At 47.0% G+C, this 16,930-nt stretch overlaps 1 protein-coding gene and 1 long non-coding RNA gene across 3 annotated transcripts in view; one reads left to right on the top strand and one right to left on the bottom strand.

Moving 5' to 3' along the window:
• Positions 1 to 1,273: 1,273 nt before the first annotated feature.
• On the top strand, positions 1,274 to 8,288 carry LOC127687864 (uncharacterized). The gene is made up of 3 exons (XR_007978512.1): positions 1,274 to 1,413; positions 3,914 to 4,190; positions 7,969 to 8,288. It is a non-coding gene; the product is annotated as an uncharacterized LOC127687864 (long non-coding RNA).
• Positions 8,289 to 8,701: 413 nt separating this feature from the next.
• The window catches only part of Ide (insulin degrading enzyme), a 96,421-nt gene continuing 88,192 nt past the window's right edge, over positions 8,702 to 16,930 (bottom strand). For both annotated transcript variants that reach the window (XM_052186654.1, XM_052186655.1), the window contains 3 exons: positions 12,228 to 12,300; positions 11,626 to 11,693; positions 8,702 to 10,835 (listed from right to left, as the gene is read on the bottom strand). In XM_052186654.1, the coding sequence (XP_052042614.1) occupies positions 10,740 to 10,835; positions 11,626 to 11,693; positions 12,228 to 12,300 (237 nt within the window). In that variant the 3' untranslated portion in view covers positions 8,702 to 10,739. The remainder of the gene's footprint in view (positions 10,836 to 11,625; positions 11,694 to 12,227; positions 12,301 to 16,930) is intronic.

Here is a 16,930-nt window from a genome sequence, read left to right as displayed (position 1 = left end):
GATTTGAGCCCCACTAGAATACAAACTGGGCATGGTGGTACAGGACTGTTATCTCAGAACTTGGGCGACAGAGGTCAGAGGATCCAAAGTTCGAGATCAGAGTTCATTCCTCATCTCCATAGCTCATTTGAGACCAGACTGGGCTACAAAAAATCCTGTCTTCAAACAACAACGACGACAAAGCCAACCAGCCAAAATATAAGCCCAAGGCAAGCAAATGAAAACACAATGAAGCAAAACTCAATGACACAGAAAACAGGAACGTGATAGAGAAATCTGGGTTTTCTGAAACGACACAGAAATATTTTTTTTTTCAGCATGGTGTGTGTGTGTGTGTGTGACATGTGTGTCATGGCCTGTATGTAGGGGTCATAGGGTAACATGCAGGAGTCCACATTCTTTCCTCGGACCATGATGGCCCTGGGAATCAAACAGAGGAACACCACAAACAATTCTGTGGGCATGGTGCCTTCCGTCTGGAGAGAGTGAGGAATGACTACACCGGGAGTTCAAAGCCAGCCAGGGATACACAATGAGTTCCAGGCCAGCCTAGGCTCTAGACTAGGACTCCATCGCTGACAAAAGACAAAAGGAGAGAACAAAGGGAACAGCTGGTTCCTTGAAAGACTCCACCCACCAAACCCCATTGAAAGACAGATCAATGGGGAGTCACACGCCTATTTTGAAAATCGTGCAACCAACAGCCTTCCAAAAAGACAAGACATCTCTGGGCGGTGGCGGCGCACACCTGTAATCCCAGCACGCTGGGAGGCAGAGGCAGGTGGATTTCTGAGTTCGAGGCCAGCCTGGTCTACAGAGTGAGTTCCAGGACAGCCAGGGCTATACAGGGAAACCCTGTCTCGAAAAAACAAAAGAACAAAACAAAACAAAAAAATCCAAAAAGAGAAGACATCAAGCCCGAGTAGTTTTATGGGTGATATCTAACAAATAGTCATGGAAGAAATAATTCCATATTTCTTCTCAGACGCTGACGGGATACACTTAATCTGTGAGCCTGGCATTGTTAGTGAAATCTATGATTTGGGATGCTTGTACTACTGCCTAATCCAAACAGCATTGCTGTGGTGGTCTGAATAGGTATCAGCCCCGTGGACTCAAGTGCTTGAATGCTTGACCCATAAAGGAGTGGCACTATTGGAGGTGTGGCCTTGTTGGAGTAGGTGTGGCCTTGTTGGAGTAGGTGTGGCCTTGTTGGAGTAGGTGTGGCCTTGTTGGAGTAGGTGTGGCCTTGTTGGAGTAGGTGTGGCCTTGTTGGAGGAAGCCTGTCACTGTGGGGCAGACGTTGAGATCTCCTTGTTCAAGCTACTTCTAAACACAGTCTCCTTCTGCTGCCTTCGGATCAAGAAACCCTGCCAGGAAGGTCAGAAGTTCAAGGTTGCCTTTGGCTACAAAGTGAGTTCTAAGTCAGATACCCTGCATGAGCATGAGATATGAGATCCTGCCTCAGAAAGATTTTACGCTATGGGAGTCAATATGGAGATGTTTCAAACAACTAAAGTTAGAACTACCATATGATATATATATATATACATATATATATATGTATATATATATGATGTGTATATATATGTATACGATCATATATATATGTATATATATACATATACACACACACACATATATATATATGAATGATGTATTAGTTCAAAAAACAATTAGGCTGGGGCTTAACCATTAAGAGCTCTTATTGTGGACTGGAGAGAGGTTAAGAGCACTGACTGCTCTTCCAGAAGTTCTGAGTTCAATTCCCAGCAACCACATGGTGGCTCACGACCATCTGTAACGGGATCAAATGCCCTCTTCTGCTATGAGGCATACATACTGATAGGGCACTCATATAAATAAATTTAAAAAAAATAAATTAAAAAAAAAGCACTTATTACTCTTGCAGAGGACCTGGGTTTTTGGTTCCAATATCCCCATGGTATCTCGAAACCACATGTAATTCCTGTTCTGGGGATCTGCCACCACTACACGCATGTGGTGCCTTTGTATACATGTAGGCAAACAGTCATACACATAAAAGAAATCTTTAAAATGAGAAACCCCTAGGAAAACTCTAGGCAAGAAAGCCCCATGGTGAGTCAGGCGTGGTATCACAGCATGTGGGAAGCAGATGTATCAGTATTTTAGTTTAGGGCTAGGCTCAGCCACATATCAGGTTCTGGGCAAGCTGCAGCTATATAAGACCCTGGAGGATGGAGGAAGGTGTGTGCCTGGAAAGGGGGAAGAGTTGATGTGTGTGTGTGTGTGTGTGTGTGTGTATGTGTGTGTGAGTGTGTACAAAGCCTGGCTTCACCTCGGGGGGCTGAGCAGAAGATGCTCACCGCCGGAAGGAGGGTACCGAGTGGGTAATTGGGATCCGAAGCTGATGATACTCGACTTGGTATCGGTGGTGTCTGGGAGGTCGCTGTGTGCAGGGATGACAGGTGTTTATCACCACCCCAGACTAGGCTGGCCTTGGAGGAAAGCCTCACCAGCCTTCACTGATTGGTTTGTTGCTGCCTGCTGCTACCTGCTGCCTGTGCATTGCATCAAGATAATGACCTCTGAGCCTTGGCTGGGTTCCTACCTGGAAGAAGTCACAGGCTTCCATAGTTAGAATAAAGAAACGGCCTAGCTTGGTTTGTTTTGTGCAGTTCACTCTGTAATCAATGGGATTTGTCAAGCTATGTCTCAGCCCCTGGGACCCACACGGTAGAAGGTGAGAACCACCTGGTGAGAACTACAGGCTGTCCTCTGACCTCCACTCACAAATATTTCCTCCCCAACACGAACATAGTTTTAAAAAATGAATAGCCAGATGTGGTGGTGCACACCTTTAATCCCAGTACTTCAGAGGCAGTGGCAGGAAGGTGTCCGCACAGTTAAAGCCAGTCTAGTCTTTTTTTTTTCTTTTTTCCCAAAGATTTATTTTATGCATATGAGTACACAGTTGCTGTCTTCAGACTCACCAGAAAAGGGCATCAGATCTCATTACAGATGATTGTGAGCCACCATGTGGCTGCTGGGAATTGAACTCAGAACCTCTGGAAGAGCAGTCCGTGTTCTTAACCACTGAGTCGTCTCTCCAGCCCCTAGTCTAGTCTAGTCTAGTCTTTATACAGAGACTTTATTCCGGGCCAGCCAGGGCTACATAATAAGACCCTGTTTCAAAATAAATAGATATTCTTGCACTCCCCCAGACACAAATTTCTTCCCTCTAGTTGTGTTTTTTCAATTTTTTTTTCAAAATTTTTTGGGTTTTTTGATCCGGTTTTTTCGAGATAGGGTTTCTCTGTATAGCCCTGGCTGTCCTGGAACTCACTCTGTAGACCAGGCTGGCCTCGAACTCAAAAATCCACCTGCCTCTGCCTCCCAGAGTGCTGGGATTACAGGCGTGCGCCACCACCGCCCGGCTAGTTGTGGTGTTAACATTTGATAATATACTTAATTGGAAATCAAGATCCAAAGCACAGAAACTCAAATTTTCACCCCTCAAAAGAAACAGAATAAAATGGGTAACCTGAGGTTTATAGCGACAGTTTAAGTAAACACAGAGGAGAAAGAGGAAGATGAGTGGAGATGTCAGTAGCAGAGTTGAGTTGTGTGACTTTTGTGTTGGTAGAGGGCTGCGCAGTATAGTGAGCGTCCCGCACATCTGCGCATGCGTCTGGAGACACCAGCGATCTCAGGAGCAGGGAGCCAATGCTGTCCCTTCACGTGGTTCTTAGTTGGGTGATTGTGTGTGTGTGTGTATGTGTGTGTGTGTGTGCGCGCGCGCGCGCGCGCGGGCGCGTGTGTGTGTCCCACCCTTTGGGCACTCCTCCCCTTGTCACCTCCTGTTGCCTAGCGTAAACCTAAAGGTCTGGTTTCCCTTCGGGAGGAATATGCAGTTTCTTTCCATCTCTAGCTTGCAGGGTAATGGCCGCTTCTGGAAGGCTCGACCCCGGCTTGAGGAGGTCTCCACCGGTGCTCTTAGGCCTGAGCAAGTCCAGCCCTCGACGGCTTCCTGTTTCTCCTGCTCTGAGCTCTGGGCTCCAACACCACACTCCCCACTCGGCATGCACGCCCTGCACAGAAGCCCAAAATGTTAATGTCAGTGATGGATTGCCTAGGAATAAATTTATCCGCAACCGGAAGCCTGTTCAACCGTGACTCCCATGCCTCAGAAACAAGTTCATGCCTCGGTAATCCCCACCGACAATCATTGCTCAGAGTGGTCGCCGGGAAGGGACCCTTGAGCCCCTTTGCCATCCTTAGTAGTGGCCTTTGTCCTCAGGCCTGTCATCTCAGGACAGTGATGGCTGCTGCACCTCAGTAGGAGGTGACAAGGGACAGGAGGGAGGGAGGGGTGTGTGTTGGGGGGGGAAGTTCCTGAGTCGAGGATTCCGAGTAGCTTTTACAGACATCTTTTTGGCTGTCTCCACTTACCTACAAGGGAACAAAAGGATAAAACAACCAAGGGCCTGGAGAGGGAGGGAATGGTTGCTTTAGTAAAGCATGGAGGTAAAATATGAGCCCGTGCTTACTCTACAACATGAGCAAGAGCCCGGCTCAGGACAAAGAGGAGGCCAAGGGACGGGAGGGGAAGCTACACACTGGTCTCAATTTTGAAGTCAATTTTTCTGGCTTGGGTTTTGTCACCTAGCAAGAAAAATGATGAAAAATATCTGTAGATACAATGCCATGTAATTAGACGAATAAGATACATTTGTAGCCACGACTTAGTTTTAAAACCAGTTCCTGGCTTTTTCTCCAATGATGACAAACAACAGGACCAAGAATAATTTCACCTACCTTTTTTTTTTTTAAAGACAGGGTCTAGCCGTGTAGCCCCAGCTAAGCCTAAAACTTGACATCCTCCTGTGTCAACCTCCTAAATTCTGGGACTACAGGTGTGCACGCCTGTCTCTTGCCACATTTTTGCTGATTTCTATGTTACATAAATGGGAGTTGGCTTTGAAATCAGGTTTCGTGTGGAACACTCTCACCGAGAAGTGCTTTGTCTCCGCCTGGCGGTCAGGGCTGGCTTTGCACTGTCCGCCGCCTTCCCCAGGCTGGCTCAATCAGAATGGCTAGAGCAGGACCAGAGTATCATCTAAGACACAAGCAGAAAAGGCAGGCATGGTGGCAGACGCCTTTGATTCCTGCACTTCGGATGCAGAGACAGGCAAATTTGTGTGAGTTCAAGGCTAGTCTAGAATAAACAGTGAGACCCTGTCTTTAAAAAAAAGTGGTGGTGGGGGGGGGGGGGGGACTGGAGAGATGGCTCAGTGGTTAAGAGCACTGACTGCTTTTCCAAAGATCCTGAGTTCAATTCCCAGCAACCACATGGTGGCTCACAACCATCTGTAATGGGATCTGGTGCCCTCTTCTGGTGTGTCTGAAGGAAGCAATGGTGGTATACTCATATGTATAAAATAAAATAAATAAATCTTAAAAAAAAAAAAAAGAAAGAAAGAAAAGCACTGGCAAGATGGAAGATGGTTCAGGCAGTAACTCACTTGCTGCCACGCCTAAGAACCTTCTCTCACTCCGAGACCCACGCGGTAGAGAGAGAACCACCCGTTTATTATCCTGCCCTCCACATTGGTGGTGTGGCATGGGCACTGCCCCCACCCCAAAACACTCACACACAATTTTTAAAACGTCCCCCCCCCCTTTTTTTAAAGCCAGGAGTAGTACGGCTTAGCTGGCCGGTGAGCTCCAGGACAATAAAGGGTGCTGTTTTAACACAAGGTGCAAGGCACCTGAGGAGACTCCGACACACGGGTACACTCCCACGAACACACACATTTTAAAATGTTAAAGTGAAAAAAAATAAACATAACATTTCAAAATTGATCCCAGCGTGTTCTGCAGCAGAGATGATCTCACTGTTGGAATAGACACCGTCGCCTCCTGCAGCCTCCACAAAGCAGCGTGTTTGTTACACGTCCATTTGCACTCACTCGTGCCACCAGACTTAAGGGCGCACTCCTTGTTTTTGTTTTCTTAAAGACAGATTCTTCCTACAGAGCCACGGCGACCCTTGGAGCTCATGCCTCTGATTCCACAGTGTTGGGATCACAGGTGTGCATGGCCAGGCCTAGCCAGAGACAAACTTTTTTTTTTAAAGTTTATTTTATTTATGAGTACACTGTAGCTCTCTTCAGACACCCCAGAAGAGGGCATCTGATTCCATTACAGATGGTTGTGAGCCACCATGTGGTTGCTGGGAATTGAACTCAGGACCTCTGGAAGAGCAGTCAGTACTCTTAACCTCTGAGCCATCTCTCCAGCCTGGGGACAAACTTTTTTTTTTTTTTTTTTTTTTTTTTTGATTTGGTTTTTTGAGACAGGGTTTCTCTGTGTAGCCTTGGCTGTCCTGAAACTCACTCTGTAGACCGGGCTGACCTCGAACTCAGAAATCCACCTGCCTCTGCCTCCCAAATGCTGGGATTAAAGGTGTGTGCCACCACCGCCCAGCTTGGGGACAAACTCTTAAGACTTGTATTTCTTACCTCAAATGCATATTGACTTCTCAAAACACATCTGTGAGAACTTTAAAAGTGTATGCCAACAACCTAGGACCTCAACTAAGTAAACCTAAATTCTTTCTTTGAAACCTACTTCTTGGCCACCCAGTAGTACAAGCCTATAATCTGAGCACCAGAGAGGAGGAGGTTTCAGGAGGGCAGCCTGAATTCCAGTTCAGCCCTCATAAGCAAGCAGATATCTCATCTTGCCCTCACTCTTTTAGAGACAGGGTCTCACAGTGTAGTCCTAGCTAGTTAGGAATTCCCTATGTAGACCAGGCTGGCCTCAAACTCAGACGTCTACGGGTCTCTACCTTGGTTTGGCCTAAGCCACACCATTTGCCAACAAAATAAAAAACAAACCAGAGCCTAGCTCTGCTTCCCTTGCTTGAAGGCATTCACTCCCTAAGCGCCCAGCTCTCCGCCTGCACAGCCCCAGGCCCTCTCGGCTCTCCCTCTCTGGCTACAGTTTTAGTATCTAACGCGTCTATATTCTTATAACTTTACCCTTAAACTCCTCAGACTTTGACTTATCACACACGTACTAATGCCGAGCCCTCTCTCACCATGTTTTCCTCACACCTTGTTAATAGCAATTCAGAAGATTTCTAATGATCTTTTTTGTGCACGTGACTGTGTTGCCCACAAACAGCTTTTCATTTTTCCCAATGCTGATACCCTGCTGTACTGTCTAGGACCTCCCTCAGGCACAAGTCTGACTAGAGAAGGCGACCTCATGAGGGCCCTAGGAGAAGCATCAGCGCCCATCATTAAGTAGTTTCTGTATCTACTCCAGAAAGTCCCCTGGTAGGGCAGAGGTGTGGGACCTGTAAGGCAGTCTGGAACCTGGTTGAGCAAGGCTTACTCCGGAGACCCAGTAGAACATTCTACAAGGGATGGAACCGTGAGCCGTGCTCCCAGACTGCTGACTCCTCAACTCCATAATCCTGTGGCCATCACATATGGCCATGCCCCAGGCCCCTAGCATTCTGGCTGGACTCCACCCCTAGTCACCTGGCTACAGCCAGGTTCCCTCCCCCCCACGGTTGCCAGGTAACCCACTCCTCTATAAAAGGAGGCTTCTTGCCCCTCCTTGCTCTTAACCCCCCCTCTGTTCCCTCTCTCTCCATTCTTTCCCCTCTTCCCACGTGGTCATGGCCAGCTCTCATTCCTCTATCTTCTCTATCTCCTTTTCTCTTCCCATTTTTCTATAATAAAGCTTTGAAACTATGAACTGTCTCTCTCTCTCTTTTTTTTTTTTTGGATTTGGTTTTCTCAAGACAGAGTTTCTCTGTGTAGCCCTGGCTGTCCTGGAACTCACTCTGTAGACCAGGCTGGCCTCGAACTCAGAAATCCACCTGCCTCTGCCTCCCAGAGTGCTGGGATTACAGGCGTGTGCCACCACTACCCGGCTTTGAACTGTGTCTTATCAAAACCTGCCTTGTAGGAGCATGGATCAGGCCTCAGCGTTTCCAGACTCAGGGAAGGACCCAGTCTCTTCGCAGTCAAGCTTCCTCAACAGGTACCCTGGATGCCCATGCCAGAATGGCACCGCCTTCTGAGCAAGGACCCCTCCTTCTAGCCAGGCAGCCTCTCGCTCTACAGGTGTTCCGGCCACGCCCGCCCACCCGCCCTCGGTCCCCATCCCAGCATGGTGCGCACGCATCCCTAGCCAGTGTTTCCCCTATGCTGGTCTTGCCACCGCCCCTGCTTCTTTTTTTCCAGAGGCAGGCTCTGCATTTGCTGAAGCTTTCGCCATCAAATAAAGCTACTGTAATATCATACTCATACGCTGTTTTTCTCTTCACTTTGTTACTATGACAAATACTAATCCAGAAGGGCTCCCTCTGTATCTATGAAAACATTGATATTAAATTGGTGTTAATTTCTTTATCCGAGTGTAGGAGTGGCGTTTTAACTATGAATTCACTTGAGTCGGTGACACTGTTTAGCAAGAGTCAGGTCTCCAACCAGAGGCTCCTATTTTACAAGTTATCCAGGAGGGCATGAGATGGTACGGCTTACCTACTGCTGTTACTAGGTGCCAGCAAATACACTGCTGTGTCTGCCTGTCCACTGCTTCCATCAGCAGACTCACAGAAGAAATCCTGTAAAATGTGAATGTTGACAGGGAAGCTAACATGTTTCACGGAAACTATAAAGTCACACAAGACACAGCACAGAGTTCCAGGTCAGATTTATTGTAAACAGGATAACCCTAGGACCCTGCCACACCGGCGGTGCCACGTGCTCTTACACACTGACTGATTACAAAGACTTTAAGTCTCTGGCAACTCATGACTTTTTCACACATCTCACTTGCGAAGCTGGAGTGCACGCAGTCTCTGGGTAGTAGTATGTTATTAGCATGTTACTGTTCATGGACCACAGCCTGGACCCACTGAGGTGACCCAGGCGGGATGCCAAGGGACACACAGGAGCCCTGGAACACACTGAACACCACGTGCAGGTTCATGGAAGACGACATGGGACTGTTTCCAATCTCTTCAGGTGCCTCTTATACAAACGACAAACTTTTAACTGCGCCAATTTTTTTTTAAAGAGCGAAGTTACTCCTCGGCGTGTGATCGCACAGAGAAGGCAGCAGACTGTTTGCTCTTACAGCGATGGGCTCAAACACTCAGGACTAAGTTGAGACTCATCTGGTACAGATGTGGCAGTCCGACAAGCTGCATAGTCACACAGGGCGGGGCGGCACACGCCTAATCCCGGCACTTGAGAGGTGGAGGCAGGAGGATCAGGGAGATCAAAGTCAACCTTGGCTTCTTGGCCAATTGCGCAGAGGAGAAGGCAGTGTTGACTCGTGTCTTCTGATGGGCTGGACAAAGACAGGCTTCTCACTGGGAGACTCTTGGAACGTGTGGACAGAAGACGGTCGCAGCACCACGGGAGAGCGGCTCCACAGCCGCCCAAGTTCACCGTATTTGGGAAATGTGAAACTTAGCCTGTGAAAAGCTGAGATTCTACAGCAGAAAATCCTGGCAAATCAAGTAACAGGGGCAGGAAACGTCATCTGGAAATGCCACTCTGAGCTTGGCCAGAGCTGGCGGACAAACAGGAGAACTTTGTTACTATTGCCTGTGTGTGGAGACACAGCCACGCCTGTCCTCGAAGCAAGTTGTAGTAATAGCAAACACTTTAAAACAGCTGTTAAATCTACAGTAACATTTTCACCTAAAATAGTATCTTGTGAAAAAAATAATTTTTAAAAGTCCACTCCAGTCATCATCTGTATGTTTATATTAATATATTCAAAAAAATAACACTTAAGGCAGGATGAGACTGGCAGCAGCAGGGAGCTTAGAGTCTTTCCGAGACTGGCTATTTCAGAATGCAACCGTTTTATATCTCTAAGAGGTGGCTTTGTATTTGCTGCCTTTTAAGTCCCTAAAGGGGCAAGTGTTTTAGTTCACACGCTGATGACAATTTCACCCTAGGAGTTCTGGGAAGTTACAACAGCTGACGTCAGCACAGCACGTCACACACGTTACACAACAGTGTGTGTCTGCTGGTGGAACACAGCAAACCAACTACGGAAAACAGAAATGTCAACAGAATTTGATGAGAGAGAACCCACAGGAATCCTGAGAAATTCCGAACCTGATGTAAGGTTAATCTGCGTTTCTAGCACTGTAAATCGGGTATTCTGGGATTTCCAGCATTTGACTAAGAAGATTAAAAAACATATCCAAATTTTATAAAATCAGCAAGTTCACAATAAAGGAACGTGGCATTGCTTTGTGCATTTTCTGTCAAACGCAATGTTTTCTGCTGGTTTACAGGAAAACATCAAATAGAAAGCAGATCTGAGGATCCGTTCTTAAAAAGGTAATCCTTTCTAAATGTTTTGAAGCCTTTAAGAAAAAAAGCTCTTATTTTTTTTTCCAGACAAGTGACTATTTTACAGAATAAGGAAGAAAGATGGTATTGGGATATCTTTCTTCAGATTAAGCAGTTAATATAAGGGAGTTTCTCTTAGGAATAAAAAGGAAAAAAAAATTAAGATATTTAAGAGATTTTAAAAATATTCTACATCTATAAGATTTTATAATTTTATTACTTTGGGTTTTTAACATTTCTACATAATAATGCCTGATAACTCTTTTCTGTTTGTCTCTCTAATAGCAAGCCAGAAACTACTCAAAGCTGAGACTGTTTTCCCAGGCCCTGGAAGACACAGGAACACATGTGCGCTCTTCAGAGTTTTGCAGCCATGAAGTTAATATGCGGTTTCACGAGGGGAAAGAGCGGCAGGCCACGCTTGAACTCAGTCATGTTATGAATCACTTCAGGCTGAAAAGGAACAAAGCTTTCTTTAGTGTGCTATATTTAAAAACTAGACTAAGCAGGGTATTGACATTTGGGGGGAGTAACACTGTAAGGGTCACGGACGAAGTCTGTTCTGTAGAGACCCGGCTTTCCCTGAGCACACACGGGCTGGCACACCCAGCAGAAGCCTGCTGCTGCTGCCCATTCTCTCGCCCTGCAGGGAAATGCGAGTCTCTCAGGACTGGTAAATACATAGGCACTATGGAAAGGGCCACACACTGCCACTCTAGTATCTGAATCTGGGAAAGAGAAGGCTGGAGGTGACAACGCAGTGACACAGTTCATGCCAGAGGCAAAGCTAGGAGTATAGAGCCGGGAGGTGGTGGTGCACACCTGTAATCCCAACACTCTGGGAGGCAGAGGCAGGTGGATTTCTGAGTTCGAGGCCAGCCTGGTCTACAGAGTGAGTTCCAGGACAGGACAGCCAGGGCTACACAGAGAAACCCTGCCTTGAAAAAAACCAAATCCAAAAAAAAAAAAAAAAAAAAAAAAAGGCTAGGAGTAATGCATGCCTAGCACTCTCGAGGTCGAGGCAGGAGGATTAGGAGTTTAAGGTAGCTTCAACTAATAGGGAGTTTGGAGCCAGCCTGAACCACATGACTGTGAAACAGAACTGAGGTAAAGGCAGACTCGGGCAGAGGCTGAGTGCCAGACTCTTGAGGAGACCTCAACAGCAGTGACCTGAGCCTCCCCTCGGATGGACGAACCCCTCCCTATAAGTGCGAAGGCCTCAGTTGCGCCTGAGGCTCCTTACTTGTGGCAAAGGTGGCGCTTCAGACAAGTTTACGTCATTCTGAGAGGGGAACTCTCCAACAACAGGACCTGGAAGAAAACCAAGTCTTTATTCACACTTACAACAACAATTTTCAAAGAAAAATCTGAGCTAGACTTAGTCCTTTTAAAAAAGAAACCAGTTGTGCCAGGCCATAACATACTTCTTGGTTCCTCGCACCCTGCTGCTGCAGGCCTGAGTGCTGAACCCCCTCCCTGCAACGCTCCAGGGGCTGCTGCTGCAAGGAGGCCTCACAGGCCTCACAGGCCTCACAGGCTGCAGCAGCTTCACCGCTCTGGTCTGACTGCGTTAGATCTGAGAGGACTGTGCAGATGACCGCAGTTCCCTGCGGCTGCTTTTGGAGATGGTGCCCAAACTGGCACAGCCCTCCCCAACACAGGCTTTCTCCTCCACTGCACACCCCTTTCCCCAGACCTCTGCTTCAACACCCTGCCGGGGTCCTTTTGTTTAGATCTTCACTTTCTGATGCTCTGTAAGGCAAGTGCCTACGGTAAGAGACAGCCATCATATGGCTCAATATCAGATTGGAAAACAATTTAAAAACGTCAATATCCAGTACTTACAAGAATCCATTTCCCGGGCAAGAACATGGACGGATACTTTATGTCTCCTTGGCGCGTCCACGGCCAACATTTCCTAAGTACAAAGAAAGCCAAGGTTAGTCTCTTGAACCACTAAGAAACTTAAAATGAAGTTCTCTCTGGCAGCCATAGTTAGATATGAACAGAAACTTTCTTTTCTCTCCTCTCACATGATTTTACTCTAGAAGATTCAGGGACGCAAGCAAGACTTAATCTGGGGGCTTGGAATCCAACCCGGAACCTTACCCATGCCAGGCAAATGTTCTACCACTGGGTTATACCTACCCGTAGCACTACCAAAAGTCACTCCTATTTTATAGGTAAGGAAACTCAAGCCCAAGGAAATTAAGTGATTTGCTTAAACTCATAGAGAGAACTCGCTACGCAGACCAGACAGGCCTTGAGATTTGCCTGCTTCTGACTCCCAAATTCTGGGATTAAAGGCATGTGCCATGTACCTGGCTGGCCTTTTCCCTTACATTTATTGTGGGAGATGGGCACACACTCAGAAGCTAGAGACATCTGTCCCACACCCTGTCTGTCTACTGTGCAGCTCAGCTTTACGGCAGCCCCTGCTGAGCCACCTCCCGTCTGGACCACCTAGTGATCATAAGCCATTCTTTTTTTTCTAGCCCTCCCTCCCTCCCTCCCTCCCTCCCTCCCTCCCTCCCTCCCTCCCTCCCTCCCTCCCTTCCTCTCCTCTCTCCTCCTCAGAGGACTGCTCTGCAGCTCAGGTACACCTTGAACTAGAACTCCTCCTTCCTCGACCTACCCAGCGCTAAGATCATATGCCTATGCCACAATGCCTGGCTCCTCTAGTGGTCTTCACTCAGGACAATCACGGCCCTTGTTCCTCTAAGAACTTTCTCGAAATCTGTACTAGAGAGCCGCTGGTAAGCTGTAGCTTTCTCACCTATCTATCACAGGATCGGAAACTAATACTTAGTGAGTCCTGCCTTGTATACAGCAATCTCTTGTATGAGCTCATATCATTCTAAGTAAGCTGTCACGATGCTTATTTAATGACGTGGACTCAAGCAGAGAAATGCTGTACCTCAGTCAACAGCACGCAGGGGCTGCTGCTGCTCTTCCTGCCCTAACGTTGGACCTTTCTTGAGTTTGCCAACGGGGTAAACACTGTGCTGAAGCTTCTTCCTCTGACACCTTAGTGGATGTAACATGCTGTCTTCTCAGAGGGAAACGATCACAGGACAAACCCAGTCTACTTCCCAGTTGTGGACAGATCATGATCATCATGGAGCTGGCCCTGGGTGTCTCAAAGAAAATGGTGCTGCTGCAGTGCAGTGAGTCTGCCTGTAGCGCTCGCCCGCGCTCACCCGGTCCTGACAGGGCCCACACTACACTCCAAGGCTGCTCTGACAGGATGCTTCTAGATGCTGAGAGGCCTGTCAGCATCAAGTACCACGTAATAACTCATCCGAGAACTTCTTTCTTACTCTAATAAGTTTGCTTCCAAAGTTCGCTTTGTAAAATCTTCCAAAAGTTTGCTTCCAAAGATCTTTTTAAAAAAGAAACAAAACAAGCAAACACGAAACCAGGGTCTCAGCCCAGTGTCCTGTCGCCCGCCTTTGATTCCCACTCAGGAGGCAGGAAGATCTCTGTGACTTCAAGTTCCAGGACAACCAGAGCTACATACAGAGTGAAACTGTCTTCATCCTACCCCCAAGCCCCCAAAAGGACAGGATCTCATTATGTAACCTTGCAAGGCCAGAACTCACCATGTAGACCAGGCGAGCCTTGGACTCACAGATTCGTCCACTGCCCGTTTTACTCAAGGTGTGTGCCACAACACCTAGCATCAAAAGTCTGTTCTTGTCCCTCTTCCTACCTCCAGTCAGCCCGAAGCAATACATAGAGCACTCTTCCCTTTCAGTTTCCCATTTCCTTACCAACCTCATTTGTTTATAGAAACTAACTACCCCCCCTTTTTTTTTAATAAACCAGAACTCAGAGATACTTTTTACAAAATCTTTGCAAAAAAGGCTCCAGAATGAGAAATCTAAGAATGTTTTTGTTAGTGAGATAAAGCAAACACAGGCTACAGAACTTAAAATGCTAATATACTCTCTGACTGTGTAAGCTTATATAATCATGAAGCCTTTTCTTCCAGATGTGTCTATTAGAGCTCACAGAACACCAGCTGGAGGGCAGTCAGAACAATGATTCTTCTACATTTAGCCAAGCTGGTATAAATACACTCATTTTAAAATCCAAGAGTAAGTCAGTTCCATATCCACTATTTTCACAAACTCAGTATGTAGGTATTTCTGGTAATTTTAAATAAACAACATATATAGAGAAAAGCAACGTTCATTCCTTCTGGAGGCATTATTGGAGGGTTACATTGGGACGTCATCTTTTGTGAACAGATGTGACTAATAACACTTGAGGATGACAGTCTCAGAACCCAGGCAGAACTGAATGTGCTCACTCTCAGTTGTAAGCAACTGAAAACAAATACTGTCCACAAAGTGAAACTGCCTACAGGTAAGTAAGACGGCTAAAATGTATCTCATAACATCTAGAAGGAAAACACATTCTGATTTAAAGTGTCAAAAGTCTGAGACTATGTCACAAAGTGGCACTCACATACCCTTCAATAAACCTCTTATTTTATACATTAGGAAACAGGCTTCAAAGCTGGGGCGACTTGGCTGAAGTCACAGATCTCCCAGTTTGGGGAGGGGTCATCAGAGTTCTTGGACTGGAGTCAGCCACCCTGCATGCTCCTGCTGCTGCCCTGACAGATGTAAATGATGAACAGAGGCTGACCTAAGACAGCACACTAGACAGTGCACAGCCTGATAGTGAACACGTCCTACAATCTACTCTGCCCACACCACCTTGTTGTGGCTCTTTAAGTAGACAAAGTGCACTTGGGGTTAAATGTCAGGCCACAATTTGTTTATATATGCACATAACAAGAATGGTTTAGGAGCAATGAGGGAAGAGGCTCTCCTCCACCAAGGCGGCCAACGTACCTGGTCCAGCCATCCATTTCACCCCCAAAGGGGCTCAAACATCATTCCTCAAAACACACTCAAACCAGATATGGAACACACAGCTGTATTTTCACAGCACTTAAGAGTCAGAGGCAGCCGGGCAGTGGTGGCGCACGCCTGTAATCCCAGCGCTCTGGGAGGCAGAGGCAGGTGGATTTCTGAGTTTGAGGCCAGCCTGGTCTACAGAGTGAGTTCCAGGATAGCCAGGGCTATACAGAGAAACCCTGTCTTGAAAAAAACCAAATCCAAAAAGTCAGAGGCAGAAGAATTGCTATGAGTTCAAGGACAACCTGGGCTACAGAATGAGTCCCTGCCTTAAAAAACAATAGCTCAGTGCTTAAGAGCGCACAGCACTCCCACAGAGGGTGGAGTGCTCAGCTCTCAGGTCTCACACCTGTGGGACCTCCAGCTCCAGAGGACCCAGTGCTCTCTCTGACCTCCGTAAGCACCTTCACTCACAAGCAAATACCTTCTCGGCAGAATAAAAAATGAAATATTTTTGAGACATATTCTCCTTTTGTGTGTGTGGAATTCAAATGAGCACCACCTCACCCAGCTAACACGGGGGCTGGGGCCTGAGCTCAGTCCTCACGCTTCCTACCCAGCTCTGCTGCCTCCCTTTTCTATTGTTAAGATGATGTGAACCTCACTAACACTTTTCTTTTCTGCAGACACAGGACACAGCAGCAGCCCTGTGGATTCACAGACGAGGGGCTGGGGCATAGTAACTATGTACAGGATGGTCAGTTTTCTCTAGTCAGGGCTGCCCTATTTTCCTTACTCTTCCCTTGTCACAGCATCCTGGGTGGTGAAGCAAATGGGTGTGAAGAACCCTAGTGCAGCAGACGCGTGACTAGGCAGTCCTCACCGTCCATGTGACCATCCTAAAGGGAACAGCCGGTTCCCTTTAGCACCCGCAACAGAGGCCAGAAAACGGTGCTGTAGGAATCTGCTCCCCAAGAGATACAGCATATGGAAGAAGAGGATAGCTCTCCCCCATATCAGACATGAGCATGTCAGACAGTTCATGATCACAAACCACCCAGGCTAGGAAACAGGGAGCGGTTCTACGGTGCTAAGGTAATCGCAGACTAAGACTTTTCATCTTACACTCAAGCACAAAAATATTTTATGTAAATTAGACGTGCCAACAAATTTCAGAGAATGTGTAACGCTTTAAATAAGCACAATTCCCCTATGGCATAAACTTTGAAATTCTTCATTTGACATGTTGTGCTAGCTAGTTTTATGTCAAGTTGACACAAGCTAGAGTCATTTGAGAGAAGGAAACCTCGACTGAGAAAATGCCTCTAAAAGATCAGGCTGTAGGCAAACTTGTAAGGTAAGTAATTTTCCTAATTACTGCTTGATGGGGGAAGGCCCACCCCATTGTGGGTGGAGCCATCCCTAGAGCTTGTGGTCCTGGGTACTATAAGAAGCAGGCTGAGACAGCCATGAGGAGCAAGTCAGTAAGCAGCTCCCCCATGGCCTCTGCATCAGCTCCAGCCTCAAGGTACCTGCCGGGTTTGAGCTCCTGTCCTGGCTTCCTTAAGTGATGAACAGTGTTTCCTCCCCGACTTGCTTTGGTCATGGCTTCTCCCCGCAGCAGTGATAACCCTGACTAGGACATGCATTTACTTGATACACTACTCACATTATTAT

The sequence above is a fragment of the Apodemus sylvaticus genome, chromosome 1 (assembly GCF_947179515.1).
Source record: "Apodemus sylvaticus chromosome 1, mApoSyl1.1, whole genome shotgun sequence".
NCBI lineage: Eukaryota > Metazoa > Chordata > Mammalia > Rodentia > Muridae > Apodemus > Apodemus sylvaticus.
Note: the sequence above shows the minus strand (reverse complement) of the source record. Positions and strands in the feature narration are given on the sequence as shown.